Source organism: Phyllobates terribilis, unplaced genomic scaffold (genome assembly GCF_046119375.1).
Source record: "Phyllobates terribilis strain yellow unplaced genomic scaffold, ASM4611937v1 Scaffold_3__8_contigs__length_932513732, whole genome shotgun sequence".
Lineage (NCBI taxonomy): Eukaryota > Metazoa > Chordata > Amphibia > Anura > Dendrobatidae > Phyllobates > Phyllobates terribilis.
Window position 1 is genome coordinate 289,437,578 of NW_027362763.1, and position 21,889 is coordinate 289,459,466.

The window sequence follows — 21,889 nt, forward strand, 5'->3', positions numbered from 1 at the left end:
TTCCCTGTAAATAACCACATCTGTTCCATGATCTTGGAAGAATGGGAGGATGCAGAAAAAAGACTTGTAATTCCACGAGACTTAAGATTACGCCTTCCCTTTGAGCCAGAGGACATTAAGCCCTGGGAAGAGATTCCCAGGATCGACGTTCCCATTGCAAAGGTGGTCAAGAAAACCTCAATCCCCTTTGAGGACTCGTTCAGCCTGAAGGATCCTATGAACAGAAAGGCGGGCGGCCTTCTGAAAAAGGGCCTGGGAGACGTCGGCAGCTATCATAAAAACTAATATTGCTGCCACCTCTGTAACCAGATCGATGTGTTTGTGGGTAGAAGATCTGGAGGAGCAGATAACATCAAAAGCTCGTAGAGAAGCTATTCTCAGATCCCTTCCCCTCCTTAAGATGTCTACAGGTTTCATGGCCGATGCTTCGGCAGAGTCCGTTAGATTTGCAGCCAGAAACAGCGCCTTATCTAATGCAACTAGGCGGGCTATCTGGTTGAAAACCTGGTCTGGGGATAACCAGTCAAAGAATAAATTATGCTCTATTCCTTTTTCAAGGGATAGGGTATTTGGGCCGTATTAGACCACATCTTAGAAAAAGCGTCTGATAAAAACAAAGTGTTTCCCGAGGATAAGCCTCATAGTTACCAGCCTTTTGGAGAGCCCGCCCCTTGCGTAAGCCAGATTTTAAGGGTAAAGGAAAGTCCGGCAGATGGAGTTACCCCAAGGGGAACAGGGGCAGAGGGCCCCCCTTTAGTTCAGCATCCGGCTCGAGAAAGCAATGACGCCATACGCGTTGGTGGACGTCTAATGTTGTTCTTCAGAGGCTGGCAAAAAATATCTACGAATCCTTGGATTCTAAAGGCCGTATCCTCAGGATACAAAATCTAATTTGCCCAGTTACCCCCGGAGAGGGTTATTCTCACCAATCCCCAGCCAGTGTCTGGTACTTCACCCATGTGGTTAGAAGTACAGAAACTCTTAAAAATAGGGGCCATAAGTCCGGTTCCCCGGGTAGAGAGGTTCCAGGGACACTACTCAAAACTCTTTTCCATCAGGAAACCCTCAGGGGAAACGTGTATAATAATAAACCTAAAACCGTTAAACCACTGGGTGAGATACAAACGATTCAAGATGGAGTCAGTTCGGTCTACTATTCCCCATCCATCCCATCGATCAAAAATTTTTGAGATTTGCTATAAAAGTGGGAAATCAGATCCACCATTTTCAATTCAGATGTCTCCCCTTTGGTCTGGCCTCAGCCCCTTGGGTGTTTACAAAGCTGATAACAGAAGTAGTAGCCCATTTAAGACTTCTGGGAATCATCATAGTACCTTACCTCGACTATTTCCTTTTGCTGGGGGGGGTCTTGCCAGGAGTTTCTAGACCATGTAAGGATATCCATTTCCACCCTCCAAGAATTGGGTTGGCTGATAAACTGGGATAAATCAGACCTAGATCCCGGGGAAAGAAAAAACTTTCTGGGAGTTACTCTGGATTCTTGCCTAAGAACCTCATTTCCACCTGTAGAAAAGCAGAGGTCACTGAGAAGAGATTATTCAGTTTCCAAGGAATCATTGCTCCATCAGAAGTGCAATGAGGATCCTGGGACTGATGACGGCCTGCATTCCATGTGTCAGATGGAGCCAGTTTCATGCCCGACATCTACAAAGCTGTTCTGTCGGCCTGGGACAGGCGTCAGATATCATTGGACAAAGTAATGCCCTTTTCCAGAGTGGTAAGAAGGTCCCTAGTATGGTGGACGCTTCCAAAAAAACCTCCAGGTGGGAATAGCTTGGATCCCCTCTCCAGCCATAGTAATTACCACTGACGCCAGTCAGTCAGGGTGGGGCGCCCACGTAGAGGGGAAGCTCTTTCAGGGAACCTGGTCCCCAGAAATTCGTGCAAGGTCCTCAAATTATCGGGAATTACGAGCCGTGTGGGAAGTTCTCTGCCAGAACAGACCATTATTTCTGGGAAGACATATAAAAGTCTTGTCAGACAACATAACAGCGGTGGCTTTTGTGCGGCATCAGGGAGGCCCAAGACACCCCTTACTGCAGAGCCTTTCTACAAAGCTGTTTCTTTGGCTAGAAAGAATATCCCTATCTATAACAGCTGTACACTTAGCAGGGGCTCAGAATCAGATAGCAGACTTCCTGAGCAGACGAAGGATATGTCCCACAGAGTGGGAACTGAATATGCAGGTCTTCCTCGACCCTACGCATCATTAGGGTTCTCCAGAAATAGACCTCTTTCCAAGCAGAGAAAATACCAAGGTCAGGAGAGTCTATTCCCTAAATCCGCTAGACAATCTGGAAGGAATAGACGCCCTATCCCAGAGGGGCCTGTTTATGCATTCCCTCCGTTAGCTCTGATATCGAGGGTACTAAGGAAAGTTCAGGAAGACCAGGCAAGGATAATACTGGTAGTACTCTTTTGGCCAAAGAGGAGCTGGTTTCCCCTATTGGCCAAGATGGCACTAGAAGACCCTGTCCAGCTTCCCTCGAGGAAGGACCTTCTCCATCAGGGTCCTGTGTTCTACCAGGAAGTGGACAGATTGCATTTTACGGCATGGATGCTGAAAGGCAGATCTTGAAGTCCAAGGAATTTTCTGATCAGGTGATAACAACCCTACAGGCCAGTCGTAAACCGATGACCTCGGCCATATATAGTAAAATTTTGAAAAAATTGTGCCAAGAATGGGGAGATTCAGCCATCGATGTTTCTAACCCAAATATCCCTAAGATTTTGGATTTTTTGCAGGCCGGGTTTAACAGGGGTTTAAAACCAAGTACTCTAAGAGTCCAGGTCTCTGCCCTGAGCATATTCTGAGATACGCAATTGGCAGCGAATCCTTGGATAGCTAGGTTTTTAAAGGCGGTTCAGAGATTGAGACCATGGGTTAAGAAATCTGTTGCCCCCTGGGACCTCAATCTTGTACTTAATTCTCTTTGTAAACATCCATTGGAGCCGTCCAAGGACTTGATTATAGGCAGACTCTCCTTTAAGACAGCTATCCTGGTAGCAATTACAACTGCTAAAAGGGTGGGGGAAATGCAGGCCTTATCCACAAAGGACCCGCACTTAGATTTGAGGATAAAATAGTTCTTAGATTTGATCCATCCTTTTTACCCAAGGTTGCTTCTACCCATAATATAAATCAGGAAGTGGTACTTCCGTCCTTCTGCCAAAATCCTAAAAATCAAAAGGAAGTCTTCTTCCATTCCCTGGATGTTAGACAAGCAGTCATCACTTATTTAGAGGCCACCCAGGGTTGGAGAAAGGATCACAACTTGTTTGTCCAATTTGGGGGTAGAAATAGAGGTAAAAAAGCGTTAAAAAAAGACAATTGCCAGGTGGATTAAGTCTACAATAGTTCTAGCCTATGTGGCAGAAGGAAAGTCTCCTCCTGTTGAATTGAGGGCTCATTCGACTCGATCAATGGGCACTTCTTGGGCAGAGAGAGCGGGGGCCTCAGTGGAGCAGATTTGTACGGCTGCAACTTGGTCTAACCTAAGTATATTTTCTAGACATTACAAGCTAGATATGGTAGCCAGTCAGAGAATGGCGTTTGGTAGGAAAGTTCTCCATGAGGTGGTCCCACCCTAAAATCAATACTTTGATATTCTCCATGGTGCTGTCAGGGGGAAATCCTGGAAAACGGTAAATAGTCTTACCGGTGATTGTATTTCCAGGAGTCCATCCTGACAGCAGTTGGTTCCCTCCCTTTCATGTTGTATACAGTGTAAAGTAACATTGTTATATAGAATTGTAGTTAAAATTTTTTGTTTGTTGCAACCATCCTAGTGTGGTGCTTAGAAATAACACTGTGAGGGGTGTTGGGAGGGGAGGGCTTTTAACCTCTGTGTTTCCTGTCCCTGTAAGGATAAGAAGGACTTTCTCCATGGTGCTGTCAGGATGGACTCCTGGAAATACAATTACTGGTAAGATTAATTACTGTTTTTTGTAATATTTGAGTAGAATTTAATTGCACACAAACCTCTTCACCCACCTCTAGTCATTAGATTCTAAGTCAACTGTATGTTGAGCAGTATTACCTTGGAAAGCTTCCTGAATTCTGCACCACACAAATTGCATGTAATTGTAAGATATCTGCCAACTCTTCCGTAAGATGAAGCTTCTACTATTGATCTGGTGGGCTATGTAATAACACTATATACACAAAGTTCTGTATTCTTCACTGAAATTGGTGGGTCATTCCAACTTTCATCTAATCTGTATGGGGGTCTTAATAGGGAAGATGCATACTGAACTTGTGTATGTATTGTTACTCTCTAGCTAAACCTCCAGCTCTGTACTAGAACTTTCCTCTTTTCCCACCAACTCATGTCCTCGTCTCATTCATGTGACTGCAATTCTGACTTGCCGTTCTATGTTTTGAGTTGGAACTTTCTTTTGCTATGTAAGTCTATGGAGTGTCCGAACAAGTCTCCATGTTTATATTGTAAAATCAACTTCCCTCACATATAGCACGTGGCTCAGTGATTAGCACTGCAGCTTTGCAGTGCTGGGGTCCTAGATTCAAATCCCACCAAGGACAACATCTGCAAGCAATTTGGATGTTCTTCCTGTGTTTCCATGAGTTTCCTACCTCAATGCAAAGACATACTGATAGGGAACTTAGACTGTGAGCCCCAATGGGGACAGTGATGATGTCTGTAGACAAATTAATGGCTACATAAGTGAGTAAAATAAATAACTCCTCACAGATTGGATTACATTTCAAAGCTGCACTCCAGCTTTTTTTTTTTTATTGCACCGCTGGAGTTGTGCTTTCAATGTAAGTTCCCTGTCCCGTCTCACACTCGCCTTAACCGGTTTCCTTGCCCCTCCGGTCCATCTCCTGTGAACAGTGACCTGCTGGCAGTTCCAGTGTTTGCTGGAGCGTGTTGGATGTCACTTTTCAATACAAGTCTATGATGACCTTGTTCTGGCTCTAATAGGCTTGTATTGAGAGCTTGTGAGATGGCGCTGCGGGACCGGAGAGATACTGAAAACCGGGGAAGACGCCAGAGGGTGAGTATATCTCAGGGGGCTTACATGTAAAGTACCACCTGGAGCGGTGCTTTAAGGAAATCACTGTATATAGATGTGTATATTGTGTAGATCCATTGGTTGGAATTGGTGGACACATGCCTTTTTTTATTTTTTTTTACTAGGCCAATTATGTAGTTGACCCAGGATCACACGATTCACGATAGGTGATGGTCACACATCGCCTCTTTATAATGCTCCAACAGTTTTCCTTAAATCCTAGAGCATGCCTAGAAATCTCTCCCATTGAAGTCAAATAATGTCTCAAGTCTAGAAAGATAGCTGCCCCTGTAATCATGTACAGAAAATAGAATAAAGCATTATAAGAAAGAATATGGCATATTTATCAATCATGCCAACTTGTACTTTTCATGGCACTGATGTTGTAAAATGCCATCTAGCACAGTGTGACAGCTACCAATGCAATCAGTGGCAAAAACCCTGCCGAGCATGCGTGTACCCAAAGGGCAATAAGTTACCATAGAAGAGCAACGCTCTGCTGTTCCCGTGATTGGTGTTTTCTTATTTCATCAGCATTTACATGGTGATGAGATTGAACTGCTGTACATTGAAGAGCGCTGTTGGTGCTGCCAGGCCATAAGCAGGTTGTCATGTTGATTGCTGTAGTAGATCGTTACCTATGCGCCACACGTTCCTGTATTATATTCTCTATCTCTATGCTAAGGAATCGCCGGCTCGGCACAGATTACTTGTACAGGAATCCTTGGTGGCTATGCGCATGACTTAAATACCTCTGCCAAGAGAGATTATCCATAGCTGCTCTTACTTATTTTAAAATGCAAAATGATGTCTAATTATTTTTGCTTGGATAGGCGGATACTCGTAAAAGAAAGGGTGGGGGGGGGGGAAGAACAGCACAAATGAAACTGGTGGGAGAGAATAAACAGACTTGTCAAAGCATGCTGTGCTGGCGCTGCACCATGCCTGACATCCTGGGGAGTTGCTGTAATTGGATGTACATGGCCATATGGCTGTTATCATGTACCTTACCCCCATAGATGTGCAGGGCACAAATTAACCCCTTCAGTGTGGCAAAAATAAAGCTTCTAGCTGAACAATGAGTTCCTATAGCTGATGTGGATTTATAAGTATAGTGGATTCAGCCATGTTCATCGCTAAAAAGGCGCATAAAGTTAAGAATACAGGCAGCCACGTCATTACACTAAGAAATCAGTAGACTGGTAGTTAACAATTCTGATGGCTATGTACTTTGTCTGCAATGCAGCCCTCTTCTGTCTCCCAATGTCTGTGAGAAACTAAAGCTCTAAAATGAAAGAAAAAAAAAAAAAGGTCCAGTCCTTCAAGAGGTTGTCCATTACTTTTACATTGATGACCTATCCCTAGGACCCCCGCCGATCAGCTGTTATCAGTGTTGACGGCCGCCGGCCGGCAGTACCCACTTGCCAAGCTGCTCCATCTTCTGATAGTGGTCGCTGCAGGGTACTACACATCCGCCTCCTATTGATTTGAATAGTAGACAAATGTGCAATACCAAGCCGCGGCCACTACAGGTGGACGGAGCAGCTCGGCATGTGAGCACTTCCAGCCGGCGGCCGCCGACACTGGCAAGAGCTGATCGGTGCCGGGTGTCAGACACTGGCCGATCAGACATTGATAACCTTTCCTAAGGATAGGCCATCAATGTAAAAGTAGTGGACAGTCTATTTATCACCTATCCACGAAATTGGCAATAACTTATTGATCGATGGTGGTCCAATTGCTGGAACTTGCACCAGTCGTCAGAAAGGGAAACATCTATCCCAGTTAGAATGGAGTGGCCGTGTTCATGCCTGACCATTGCTCCATTTATTCCCTGGGGGCTGCAGAGCGCTGCACTCAACTGTTTCTGGCAGCTCCATAGGGAAATGAATGAAGTGATAGTTGGGCATGGGCACTGCCCTCCAGTCTGTCCAGGCTAAGTGACGTGTTGGGTATAAAAACTCCCCAATTTGTGCAGGTTCCAGCAGTTGCACACCAACAATAAGTTGTCATCTATTCTGTGCGTAGGTGATGACATGTTTTCACTGGAGAACCCCTTTAAGGAATGATGTGCTTTCTTATTACTTTTTTCATACATGTTAAGAAAAGAGAAGCCACATTGCTGGAATAGAAGCTTATGATAACTGTAACACAAACAAGACCGACTTAAACATAAGTAACTACTGTAGTTTAATGTTAGATTTCTAATCTGTTCTGGTGCTTTCCATTAGTATTTCTAGCATGTGCTTGTAAGCCGGCGTAGTATAATGGCTGGCTGCAGGAGAAAGACTTTTAAGCTAACAAATGGTAGAGCTCTGTGGATGTAATTACCTGCTTGGGGGAGTCCAGGATATTGTTGATGATTATGCATTCCCCTTTCCCATGGGTCAGTAGCTGGTCAGTAATTACTGTCTCTAATTTCCATATTTTCACAAGCTTAAAAAGAAATATATTCCTAGAATTGTTTAGATACTGGAACTCTTATTATTTAAGCAATAATTGAAAACCAATACAGCACGGTGGTGATTTGGTGGATAGCACTCTTGCCTTGTACCGTAATTTAGGGGTCTTGGGTGTTAATAGTTAGTGGTTGGCAACATTAGTATGTTTAAAAAAATAAAAAAAAAATGTTCAGGAAAGGAGAAGAAATGATCTTTATGTATGAACATTTTGTATGTTTTTCTCATGTTTGTGTGAATATCCACAGCATAAATTAACCTGCTGCAGATCTCAAATCTGCAGCGCTGATGGGTTTATGGTGCGGATTATCCCAGCTGTGTGTGGATCCACAGGCCTAGAACTGTAAAGCAGGGCTGTGGAGTCGGTATAAAATGGACCGACTCCAACTCCTAAAATATATAGTAAATTGGGTACAGTAGTTCAGTGCAGTTTGTGGGGAATATTTTTTGATAAGAATTCAGAAAAGTTATGAAATGTCCTATAAATGTCTGTCCTATTCCTGATCTAAGGGTCTAGACTTTTAGCTGAGATGAATCTGTGCTACAGTAAATTTATCACTTAAACATGAGCCATGTATGAGGGAGTCGTGGAGTCGCTGTCATGGAAATTGAGGAGTCGGAGGTTTAGCTTACCGAGCACAGCAGTTTTAACATCTGGAAATTGTAGTTGGCAAATCTGTTGAAAATATGCCCCATGTGAATAAGTCCTAAGGGTTTGTTCCCATGTGCCATATTCACTGTAAATTTTCTTGCAGAAATGCTTTGACACACACACGGTATATCACAAACACACACATTGTAACACTTGCTTCCCCTTCCCTCAATTTTTCATTTACTGCTGTGTATCAGAGGATTAGCAAAACTTCTACAGCGTAGCAGATAGGCTTATAGTGTACACAGGTCTTAATATGAATATCTATTACATTTCTATTTTGTGGAGTATCCTGGCAAACGTTCACAGTCCTCGATGTATTTTTCAGCCCTTTTGATAACCCTTTGTATAAATTTCCAACAGTATTGGAGGGTAACTCGGCAAGACGTTCTACAAATGCTCTTACTGGTTCCCTACATCACGTCCCATTTGGGTTTATGCTTTTCCATGTAAAACATTAGCAGCAGATTATTAGAAGTGTGCTTTATACAGCTGTAAATACTATGCACACTTTTGACTTGGAAAATATTATTTTTACATCTTGTTATTATTTTAACTAAAAGAAGTCACTAAGTTTTAGTCTGTAATGCAATGTTCACACATCATGGTTTTTTTTGGCGGCAATTTTCTGCAGCAAAACCTGATCTTCAAGGGCATTTTGTTCAGGATTTTTCTTGCATTTTTGTTGCTTTTTTATGCATTTTTTTCAGCGTTTATTTTTCACTGTCCTTCTGTCTCTTTTTATGCATGTACATAAAGTTCTGTGATAGAAATAACCCCATTCTATTTTGGCATCAAAAACGCTGATACAAATTTTGATGCGTTTTTGATGCATTTTTTTCACCACCCATTACTTCCTATGGGTGAAAAAACGCTGAAGGAAGTGACATGCTCTAATTTCCAAAAAAACATGCCAGGCACAAAATCCTGAACAAAAAAAAGCGATGTGTGAACAGAGAAATCTGGTTTCTCATAGACTTTGCTGGTACTGCAAAACGCAGCTGAAAGTGTGATAAAAAACTGCATAAAAAAACCATGATGTGTGAACATAGCCTAATATTCATTCCTGTCGTCTGATTCTTGCTGGCCAAATCACAGGAGCAGAAATCTGGCTGCATTATTGCAGCTGCGTGTGTTTTACTCTGAAATGCTGCGGGGACTATGCATCACGGATGGTTAATCCGCGGCCGGCACCCATTTCTCCCCGCTCCTATTCCTTAGCCAGCACGCACATAGGGAGAGACCTGTTGGTCAAAGAACAATATGTTTGTATAGTTTTCATTGTTTGCCTTAAGTAACCATAAAACCATACCAAGTTGTGTTTTTTTTTGCCTGTTTAAGCTGTTGCATCTGACCGTAGTTTTGTTGCATATTTGCTCACAAATTCAGCCGGACAACTAGTTGGTCATCCATCTGTCAGACCCTAAAATATGGCCAGCTTGAGCTCTCTATCACTGCTTGCCTGGCCATGCCATCATTTTACCATTGTCCTATTGTACCTCTACTTTGAGCCCATCTTAGACATGATTAAGCGGTTGCTTAGCAACATGAACAGAAGTCAGTTCCTTACTATCCAGGTTGGCCTGTGCTTTGGTACACCTGTGTAGTCACCTGCCAGTCTGCAAAAGCGACTACATGTTATATATATATGTGTGCACACTGTATGGACAAAAGTATTGGGACACCTCCACATTCCACCTACAGGATCTTTTTTTGACCTCCCATTCTAAATCCATAGGCATTAATATGGAGTTAGTCTTCGCTATGAAAGCTTCCACTCTTCTGGGAAGGCCTTGCTCAAGATTTTAAAATGTCTATTGTAATATATGCCGACTCCAGGAGAGCATTTGTGAGGTTATACACAGATGTTGGATGAGAGGGCCTGGCCTGTAATGTCCCTTTTTAAAGGGGTTTTCCCACAAAGTTAATTAGTTAATTTTAATCAATAGATCTTTGAATAATAATTTTTTACAATTGGATGTGTTTAATAAAATGTTCCTGTGCTGAGATAATCTTATAAATGTGCCCCTGCTGTGTACAGTGTAATGGCTGTGTCTCACCGTGTACAGAACATGGTCAGATCATACCACATCTCCTGGGCAGGGAAGGAAGGAAAAGAGTATACAGACAGGACAGCATGGAATCACAGCTGATTTTTTCTTAGCGGTAAAACAAGGGCTGTGGAGTCGGTAAACCAAACCTCCAACTCTTCAATTTCCCTGACTCACGACTTTACAGCAATCTTCACTACTGAGCGTGTACATAAAGTGCAGCCCTGCCTCACTACTGAGCGTGTACATAAAGTGCAGCCCTGCCTCACTACTGAGCATGTACATAAAGTGCAGCACTGCCTCACTACTGAGCGTGTACATAAAGTGCAGCACTGCCTCACTACTGAGCGTGTACATAAAGTGCAGCCCTGCCTCACTACTGAGCATGTACATAAAGTGCAGCCCTGCCTCACTACTGAGCATGTACATAAAGTGCAGCCCTGCCTCACTACTGAGCATGTACATAAAGTGCAGCACTGCCTCACTACTGAGCATGTACATAAAGTGCAGCACTGCCTCACTACTGAGCATGCACATAAAGTGCAGCACTGCCTCACTACTGAGCGTGTACATAAAGTGCAGCACTGCCTCACTACTGAGCGTGTACATAAAGTGCAGCCCTGCCTCACTACTGAGCATGTACATAAAGTGCAGCACTGCCTCACTACTGAGCATGTACATAAAGTGCAGCACTGCCTCACTACTGAGCATGTACATAAAGTGCAGCACTGCCTCACTACTGAGCATGTACATAAAGTGCAGCACTGCCTCACTACTGAGCGTGTACATAAAGTGCAGCACTGCCTCATTACTGAGCGTGTACATAAAGTGCAGCCCTGCCTCACTACTGAGCATGTACATAAAGTGCAGCACTGCCTCACTACTGAGCATGTACATAAAGTGCAGCACTGCCTCACTACTGAGCGTGTACATAAAGTGCAGCACTGCCTCACTACTGAGCGTGTACATAAAGTGCAGCACTGCCTCACTACTGAGCATGTACATAAAGTGCAGCACTGCCTCACTACTGAGCATGTACATAAAGTGCAGCACTGCCTCACTACTGAGCGTGTACATAAAGTGCAGCACTGCTTCACTACTGAGCGTGTACATAAAGTGCAGCCCTGCCTCACTACTGAGCGTGTACATAAAGGGCAGCACTGCCTCACTACTGAGCATGTACATAAAGTGCAGCACCGCCTCACTACTGAGCGTGTATATAAAGTGCAGCACGGCCTCACTACTGAGCGTGTACATAAAGTGCAGCCCTGCCTCACTACTGAGCATGTACATAAAGTGCAGCACTGCCTCACTACTGAGCATGTACATAAAGTGCAGCACTGCCTCACTACTGAGCGTGTACATAAAGGGCAGCACTGCCTCACTACTGAGCGTGTACATAAAGGGCAGCACTGCCTCACTACTGAGCGTGTACATAAAGGGCAGCCCTGCCTCACTACTGAGCGTGTACATAAAGTGCAGCACTGCCTCACTACTGAGCGTGTACATAAAGGGCAGCCCTGCCTCACTACTGAGCGTGTACATAAAGTGCAGCACTGCCTCACTACTGAGCATGTACATAAAGTGCAGCACTGCCTCACTACTGAGCGTGTACATAAAGTGCAGCCCTGCCTCACTACTGAGCATGTACATAAAGTGCAGCACTGCCTCACTACTGAGCATGTACATAAAGTGCAGCACTGCCTCACTACTGAGCATGTACATAAAGTGCAGCACAGCTTCATCTCAACTAAAAGCAGAGATCCTTAGATCAGGAACAGAACAGACATTTATAGGACATTTCATAACTTTCCCAAATTCTTATGAAAACATTTACAGCATATCCTGCACTGAACTACTGAATCCAATTTATTGGTCATAACTGAAATACGGAGGAAGCCAGAGCTGCGACTGCTCTCATTTCCTCTGGATGTCTGATTTTTCTGAAGGAGTGGCCAGTGCCGACACAGCTGGAGCGGTGCCTGCACCATAGGGGAGTAGAGGTGTTATTATTTTATTGGGGGGAAACATAGGGATTGAGAAGGGGCTCAAAGTTGTGAAAAGAGGTTATTCAATCCAGAAAAGCGAATTAAAAGCAAAAATACTTTATGATTTCATTAAAATAGTAGCATGGGCATAAAAAATTTATCCGACACTGCAAGTATAAAACATATATAAAGTCCACTAATTAGATGACCTCACACATTGATAGCACCTGAATAACAAACTATTAACTCTAGAATGGGAAGTTGTGGACATACGTATGTACCATAGACCACTATCTAACAAACAAAAAAACCCATTATAATGTAATTAAGTCTTATACAAGCTTGCAGAAGCCAACTCCTGTGAGTGCCACATCCATAGGAATCTATAGCGTATTATTAATTTACTTTGTAAATTTACAGGCATACTAAGGGTCCCGCTACAGTATTATATAAATTCACAGTATGGCAAGTAGATTTGCTTTATTTTCATCTATATTATACAACTCCTGGTGGTGAGGATGGTTGTCTCGCACCATATTTTGTTACTTCATTACCAGAGATTAATAAATGCCTTTTTTATCTTTTATACCGACATAAAAATGATTTGTCAATGCTTCTCTGTGTATTGATCAAAGAAAAATGAATAAATTTATCATTTGTTCTTCAATCGTTGGGCAAGTTTATACTGGATGATGTTTGAATTCTCATTTTGATGATTATTGCTGTATGGCCCGATACATACGGCTTTTCTGACGACGTGGTTTTATCCACTGAAGTTTTTGTGGACTATATACTCAAGTTTTTCTTTTTCTTTTCAGAGACATCATGATTACCCATTTCGATCCCAGCATCACCTTTGATGGGCTTTGTACTGAGGTGAAGGATATGTGCGCTTTTGACAATGAGCAGCTCTTCACAATGAAGTGGATTGACGAAGAAGGTAATAATTGCAAGCAGCTCTGACACAACCTCTTCCTGACCATATAACGTAAAATGACACCACTTGCGTGGATGTTACCCCTTCCTCAAATGCACAATGCGACTGCTATGGGTTACTATAGTTGCCATGTTTGTCCTCCTATGAAACCCAGTCTATGGATGGGCATCATAGTAGAACCACAATTACACTCTTATACTGCAATACTACAGTATTGCAGTATGTATTTTAGGTGATCAAATTGCTACATGTTCCCCCTAAGGGGGGCTAGAACAAAAAATAATAATAATAATAAAAAAAAAATATATATATATATATATATATATATATATATATATATATATATATATATATATATATATATATATATATATATATATATATATATATATATATATTTTTTTTTTTTATATAACATATGAAGGTTTAGATCACCCCCCCTTTTTTCTCAAGTTAAAAATATACAAAAAAAAAATCAGTTTTCGTATCATTGTCTGTTAAAATTTTCTCATAATATGAAAATATTTGAAGTGTACGGTATAGCGGCAAAATAATTTTTTTTTTTTAAATTGCTGGAATTGCCATTTTTCAGTCACTGCACTTTACTTTAAAAAGAAAATAAAAAATGAAATGGCGATAGACTCAGACTCAAACTGGTCCATAGGTAAAGAAGCAAGTCCCCCAGGTGGAGGGTTCCTATGCACAAGTGGACCCCCCACAGGAGTAGTGCATAACATTTTCCATGTAGCTGAAGAGTGGGCCCCTAAAATCATTGTTGCTAGTGGACCCTTGGTACCCCAGTCTGACACTGAATAGCAATGACAACGTCGTATGTACCCCAAAATGGTATCAATATCAACTACAGCTCAGTGTACAAAAAAAAGCTCTTGCACAGCTTCGACAGGCTTCAGAAAATGACTACACGAACAGATGGATGTGTGTGTGTAATAATGTTTATTATAGGATCAGTGTCCAGAAGAATCATATTACCAGGTTAATTTTAACACACAATAAATGCAATAAAAACTGATGCCAGAATTTTGTGGGGTTTCTTCCCCCTTTCATCTTTCACACCACTTTGGAATATTGTTGCTTTTCCCTCCATTTATCAGGATATTGTATTGTGAAAAGAATGGTGTAATTCAAAACTGCAACTCTTCCCACACAAAAAAAATAAGTTCTCATATGTCGACCGAAAATTTTTAAAAAAGGGGAGGCAAAACTATGTGCAAAAAAACTCCCCTTGAAAGTCACCCGATCAAAAAGGGGTTAACTCCTGTAAACCATTCACACGTACATGCCTACCATGTACTGTGGTGGAAAGCAACAAATATTCACTGTATGCATAATGGTACATTGCGTCCATCACATGATTGTGTGGGAGCCTGTAATAACTATATAAATGACATGAGTGACTTAGAAGGGAACTGTATCTCCTTGATGAAGCCCTTTATATGCATCTCTAGCTTTAGTTTATATTTTGGTCTATTATATTTGTTTTCCAGATTACCATCAATGTATGATATCCATAAATCATTTCATTATTTCTAGAACGGTCTTCTCTGGATGCTACGACTATCTCCCTGTCTCTGGGTTATATCCCATAATGATGAGAATGTGGGAATCTTTGTGTTTTCCATATCATCCATTATTTCCACACTACTAAGGGATGTAGCTTTAGTAGCAGTGAAGCAGTTCTTGCTAGGTATTTGCCTATGGCCCTGACTTGATTTATACAAATCCTAATTGGAAGCCCTATAACTCCTGCCGCTGTACACTGTGCCCTGTCAGCAGTGCAGGATTTATGTTGTGCATATACATGAGCCGTGTACATGTGTAGAATCTTTACGATGCCATGCTCGCTGGTAAATTCTCATGCATTGCACAGCAGTGTCTTAGCTGCATGAGATGAGCCACGGAGATGTGTTTTCCATCTTCTCATCTGTCTCGGTTTGTAACTGATTATATATTAATAGCTTTCAGCATTTCCATCATGTTTATTAAATATATTTTTCCATCATTCATGATATGATAAAGCTATAGTAGAGAAGAGCCTGTCAATGCTGTTGGCATTTGTACAAGTTGAATCTCTTTATAGGTGTTGTGTATATTGTATAATCTATACAGTTGAAACCAGTAGTTTCCATACACTATATAAAAAGACACATATGCATGTTTTTCTCAATATCTTGACATGAAATCAGAATAAACCTTTCCTGTTTTAGGTCAATTAGGATTACCATCATTTGTAATTTTTGCCAAATGCCAGAATAATACGAGAGAGAGAATGGTTAAGGCATGTTTATTACTTACTGCAAAGTCAAAAGTTTACATACATTTCATTAGTATTTGGTACCATTACCTTTAAGCTGGATGACTTGGGTCAAACGTTTGGGATATCCTTCCACAAGCTTTTGACAATAGTTGGTTGGAATTTGGGCCCATTCCTCCCGACAAAACTGGTGTAACTGATCCAGGTTCGTAGGTCGCCTTTCTAGCACCTGCCTTTTCAGCTTGCCCATAAATTTTCAATATGATTGAGATCAGAGCTTTGTGATGGCCCCTCCAAAACATTGACTTTGTTACCATTTTGGCAGTATGCTTCGGGTCATTGTCCGTTTGGAAGACTCATTTCCGCCCAAGTTTTAACTTCTTGGCTGATGTCTTGAGATGTTGCTTTAAGGGGTTGTTCACTACTATTTTTAAAATATGCCAAAGCTTTTTTATGATGAAAAGCAACTTCTTTATAATTACCTCCCTCTGCCTTTTCTGCCTGTGAACGGCTCTATCACTGGCCGCTCACAGGCAGTTACAAAGAAGCTGCTTTTCATCATAAAAACGCTTTGGCATATTTTAAATAGTAGTGGACAACCCCTTTCAGTATTGCCACATAATCTTCTTTTCTCATGATGCCATCTCTTTTGTGAAGTGTACCAGTCCCTCCTGCAGCAAAACAACCCCACAACATGATGCTACCACCCCTGTGTGTCACAGTTGGGATGGTGTTCTTAGGCTTCCAAGCTTCTCCAAACGTAACAATGGTCATTATGCCCAAAAAGTTCAGTTTTAGTTTCATCAGACCACAGGACATGTCTTTGTTCCTGTGTGCATTTACAAACATTAATCTGGCTTTTTTATGTTTCTTTTGGAGTAATGGCTTCTTCCTGGCAGAGTGGCCTTTCAGCCCATGTTGATACAGTACTCGTTTCACTGTAGATATTGACACAATCTTACCAGCTTCCGCCATCATCTTCACAAGGTCTTTTGCTTTTGTCCTTGGGTTGATATATGTCATGTCGGACCAAAGCATGTTAATCTCTGGGACACAGAACCCATCTCCTTCCTGAACAGTATGATGGTTGGACATTTCCATCTTGTTTGTACTTGCATATAATTGTTTGTACAGTTGAACGAGGCACCTTCAGGTATATTGAATTTGTACCCAAGGATGAGCCAGACTAGTGCAAGTCCACGATTTTCTTCCTGATATCTTGGCTGATTTCTTTACTTTCCCATGATGCTACACAATGAAGCAGTGTGTTTCAGGTGTGCATTAAAATATATCCACAGGTGTGTCTCTAATTAACTCAGATGTTGCCAAAAAACTTATCAAAAGCTTCCAAAGGCATGGCATCATAATATGGGTCATCCAGAATGGTTTAAAGGCATAGTAATGTTAGTGTATGTAAACTTTTGACTTAAGTAATAAAAATGCCTTACAACATTCTCTTTCTTTTTCTTTCCTTCCTTCCTTCCTTCCTTCCTTCCTTCCTTCCTTCCTTCCTTCCTTCCTTCCTTCCTTCCTTCCTTCCTTCCTCAATTTTTAAAAATTATGGTAATCTCAATTGACCTAAAATGGGAAAGGTTTATTCTGGTTTCATGTCAGATATTGAAAAAAACATGCATGTGTTTTTTTGTATAGTGTATGTAAACTTCTGGTTTCAACTGTTTATACACTGCTCAAAAAATAAAGGGAACACTCAAATAACACCTCCTAGATCTGAATGAATGAAATATTCTCATTGAATACTTTGTTCTGTACAAAGTTGAATGTGCTGACAACAAAATCACACAAAAATAATCAATGGAAATCAAATTTATTAACCAATGGAGGCCTGGATTTGGAGTCACCCCCAAAATTAAAGTGGAAAAGCACACTACAGGCTGATCCAACTTTGATGTAATGTCCTTAAAATAAGTGAAAATGAGGCTCAGTATTGTGTGTGGCCTCCACGTGCCTGTATGACCTCCCTACAACGCCTGGGCATGCTCCTGATGAGGTTGCGGATGGTCTCCTGTGGGATCTCCTCCCAGACCTGGACTAAAGCATCCGCCAACTCCTGGACAGTCTGTGGTGCAACGTGAGGTTGGTGGATGGAGCGAGACATGATGTCCCAGATGTGCTCAATCGGATTCAGGTCTGGGGAAAGGGCGGGCGGGCCAGTCCATAGCTTCAATGCCTTCATCTTGCAGGAATTGCTGACACACTCCAGCCGCATGAGGTCTGGCATTGTCCTGCATTAGGAGGAACCCAAGGCCAACCGCACCAGCATATGGTCTCAGAAGGGGTCTGAGGATCTCATCTCTGTACCTAATGGCAGTCAGGCTACCTCTGGCGAGCACATGCAGGGCTGTGCGGCCCTCCAAAGAAATGCCACCCCACACCATTACTGACCCACTGCCAAACCGGTCATGCTGAAGGATGTTGCAGGCAGCAGCTTGCTCTCCACAGCGTCTCCAGACTCTGTCACGTCTGTCACATGTGCTCAGTGTGAACCTGCTTTCATCTGTGAAGAGCACAGGGCGCCAGTGGCGACTTTGCCAATCCTGGTGTTCTGTGGCAAATGCCAAGCGTCCTGCACGGTGTTGGGCTGTGAGCACAACCCCCATCTGTGGACGTCGGGCCCTCATACCACCCTCATGTAGTCTGTTTCTAACCGTTTGTGCAGACACATACACATTTGTGGCCTGCTGGAGGTCATTTTTCAGGGCTCTGGCAGTGCTCCTCCTGTTCCTCCTTGCACAAAGGCAGAGGTAGCGGTGCTGCTGCTGGGTTGTTGCCCTCCTACGGCCCCCTCCACGTCTCCTGGTGTACTGGCCTGTCTCCTGGTAGCGCCTCCAGCCTCTGGACACTACGTTGACAGATGCAGCAAACCTTCTTGCCACAGCTCAAAATTGATGTGCCATCCTGGATGAGCTGTACTACCTGAGCAACTTCTGTGGGTTGTAGAGTCCGTCTCATGCTACCATGAGTGTGAAAGCACAACCAACATTCAAAAGTGACCAAAACATCAGCCAGAAAGCATTGGTACTGAGATGTGGTCTGTGGTCCCCACCTGCAGAACCACTCCTTTATTGAGGGTGTCTTGATAATTGCCAATAATTTCCATCTATTGTCTTTTCCATTTGAACAACAGCATGTGAAATTGTCAATCAGTGTTGCTTCCTAAGTGGACAGTTTGATTTCACAGAAGTTTGATTTACTTGGAGTTATATTCTGTTAAGTGCTCCCTTTATTTTTTTGAGCCGTGTAGATAGATATATTGAAATAATGCACTTTAAAGGAGTTGTCCCCCTTCAGAAAATTCCAGTCCCTGGCTTCAGTTTGTCATAAAAAAACAAGCTGCGCTTTACTTACTTTCCCTGCGTCCACCGCTGAGTCTGCTCCGCTGCTCCCTGGTATTGGCAGTGGTGCAGACGTTACGTGAGCAGCGTGGCAGTCAGTCAGTGAGCTCAACAAGTCTGAGCGCGGCTTCTCATCTACACGGGTAGAGCTGCTTAGCTCACTGGCTGGCCACTGATGCGATATCTGTGCCACAGCTCCAGATACCAGGACAACATTTTCTGAAAGGGGGAAACCACTTTAATCAAGTAATCTGCAAGTTAAAAACTGCTGAAAGGTAAAAGGGTTCTTCACCCAATGCTGTTCTTCATGTTGGCTGAGTGTGATATAAAAATAATAGCTCGTACGCACCTACAAATCCCCAATTGCTCCTCTGTATCGCTGGCAGGGTCTCTTGCTCCTCTTCTCTACTAGCATTGTCAGTGACTGCTGCAGCCAATCTGATCATGCATCCACAGATCCGGATGGGCACTTGGCTAGCGTTATGGGAGATCAGTAAGGTTGGTGTATGCTATTAGTAATTTTTTAGTGCACTTGGGCCATATGTAAAATAAAAGTACTAGGTGAACACTTTTTAGGCTGGGATCGCTTATTGGTGCACTAGTTGACACGTAAAATATATCCACAGACCGCCATGTGTCCAGAGTATAAAAAGTGTCTCTGGCACAAGCTGGGCCTTTATGCATCAGGATACATCTTCTATTTTCACTGTATACAAAAAGAATGAACATGGTCTACTATACTTACCTAGTGAAAGAAAAACTGCATGCCTATGCCGGAAAGTTTACTTTGGGAACACTCCCAGCATTTTACTTCTGACAGAGTAAAAACAAGATATAAATAGAATCTAATTATCAATTAAATTGCCACCAATTTCATTCATATTTAAAAGGACACTATTATACAGATGTATTTATATATGCTGCTAAACAACATACTTGTGCAGTCCAGGTGTTTTGTTCCTGGTCTTACAGGTGCCATCATCTAGTGGCCACATGGACTACACCGCACCAGTATCTTGATTTCTATCCTACAGTGGAGTTAAGTTACCAGCTTTCTATTACTAGTAGGCCGTGGATTAATGGTGGCGGCAGGCCTATTGTATAGTTCCATAGAAGACACAGAAGAAAGTATAGACCTTAAAAGCGGTGCAGGATGTTCTAATCAAGGCATCTGAGCTGATCAGCCTTGCTTACATGGAGCAGTTATCAGCGCGGAATGTAACTAATCAATAATGTAGTTTTACTGTCTACAGCAGATCGCTGCTTATTGGGGCAATGTGCTCATGGCAAACAAGGATTTTAATGTTCACGTAAAAGATTGGATCAAATATCACACCAGCGTTTGCTTGCTTGACTGTTTATTGCCGGATGTGTTTACATGGGACCAGTGGATCGGTCCTAATGTTCAGATAACATTCTTACACCCATTTGATTTTCAGCCCACGTTAAAAGGTCTCAAGCTGGTCACATCTGAATTGCTGATTTTAGCACCCAACTGTCCCAGCCGCATGTTTTCGAAAAACAGGGGGTCGTGTATATTACATACCAGGATGCCCACTCCTTCTTTCTGTGCTAGATTAACTGTTGCCAGAGGTACAGTTATATGAAAAAGTTTGGGCACCCCTATTAATCTTAAGCTTAATGTTTTATAAAAATTGGTGTTTTTGCAACAGCTATTTCAGTTTGATATATGTAATAACTGTTGGACACAGTAATGTTTCTGCCTTGAAATGAGGTTTATTGTACTAACAGAAAATGTGCAATCTGCATTCAAACAAAATTTGACAGGTGCATAAGTATGGGCACCCTTATCATTTTCTTGTTTTAAATACTCCTACCTACTTTTTACTGACTTACTAAAGCACTTTTTTTGGTTTTGTAACCTAATTGAGATTTGAACTTCATAGCCAGGTGTATGCAATCATGAGAAAAGCTACTTAAAGTGGCCACTTGCAAGTTGTTCTCCTGTTTGAATCTCCTCTGAAGAGTGGCATCATGGGCTCCTCAAAACAACTGTCAAATGATATGAAAACAAAGATTATTCAACATAGTTGTTCAGGGGAATGATACAAAAAGCTGTATCAGAGATTTAACCTGTCAGTTTCCACTGTGAGGAACATAGTAAGGAAATGGAAGAACACAGGAACAGTTCTTGTTAAGGCCAGAAGTGGCATGCCAAGAAAAGCATCAGAAAAGCAGAGAAGAAGAATGGTGAGATCAGTCAAGGACAATCCTCAGACCACCTCCAGAGAGCTGCAGCATCAACTTGCTGCAGATGGTGTCACTGTGCATCGGTCAATTATACAACTCACTTTGCACAAGGAGAAGCTGTATGGGAGAGTGATGCGAAAGAAGCCGTTTCTGCAAGCACGCCACAAACAGAGTCGGCTGAGGTATGCAAAAGCACATTTGGAGAAGCCAATTTCTTTTTGGAAGAAGGTCCTGTGGACTGATGAAACCAAGATTGAGTTGTTTGGTCATACAAAAAAAACACAGCATTCCAAGAAAAACACTTGCTACCCACAGTAAAATTTGGTGGAGGTTCCATCATGCTTTGGGGCTGTGTGGCCAATGCCGGCATCGGGAATCTTGTTAAAGTTGAGGGACGCATGGATACCACTCAGTATCAGCAGATTCTTGACAATAATGTTCAAGAATCAGTGATAAAGTTGAAGTTATGCAGGGGATGGATCTTTCAGCAAGACAATGATCCAAAACACCGCTCCAAATCTACTCAGGCATTCATGCAGAGGAACAGTTACAATGTTCTGGAATGGCCATCCCCGTCCCCAGACCTGAATATCATTGAACATCTGTGGGATCATTTGAAGAGGGCTGTCCATGCTCGGCGACCATCAAACTTAACTGAACTGGAATTGTTTTGTAAAGAGGAATGGTCAAAAATACCTTCATCCAGGATCCAGGAACTCATTAAAAGCTGCAGGAAGCGACTAGAGGCTGTTATTTTTGCAAAAGGAGGATCTACTAAATATTAATGTCACTTTTCTGGTGAGGTGCCCATACTTATGCACCTGTCAAATTTTGTTTGAATGCAGATTGCACATTTTCTGTTAGTACAATAAACCTCATTTCAAGGCAGAAACATTACTGTGTCCAAC

General features: G+C 42.3%; 1 protein-coding gene across 1 annotated transcript in view; it reads left to right on the plus strand.

Moving 5' to 3' along the window:
* PRKCI (protein kinase C iota) overlaps positions 1–21,889 on the plus strand; it is an 87,053-nt gene that overhangs the window by 24,686 nt on the left and 40,478 nt on the right. The window contains exon 2 of the mRNA XM_073674877.1: positions 13,027–13,148. Within this exon, the coding sequence (XP_073530978.1) occupies positions 13,027–13,148 (122 nt within the window). The remainder of the gene's footprint in view (positions 1–13,026; positions 13,149–21,889) is intronic.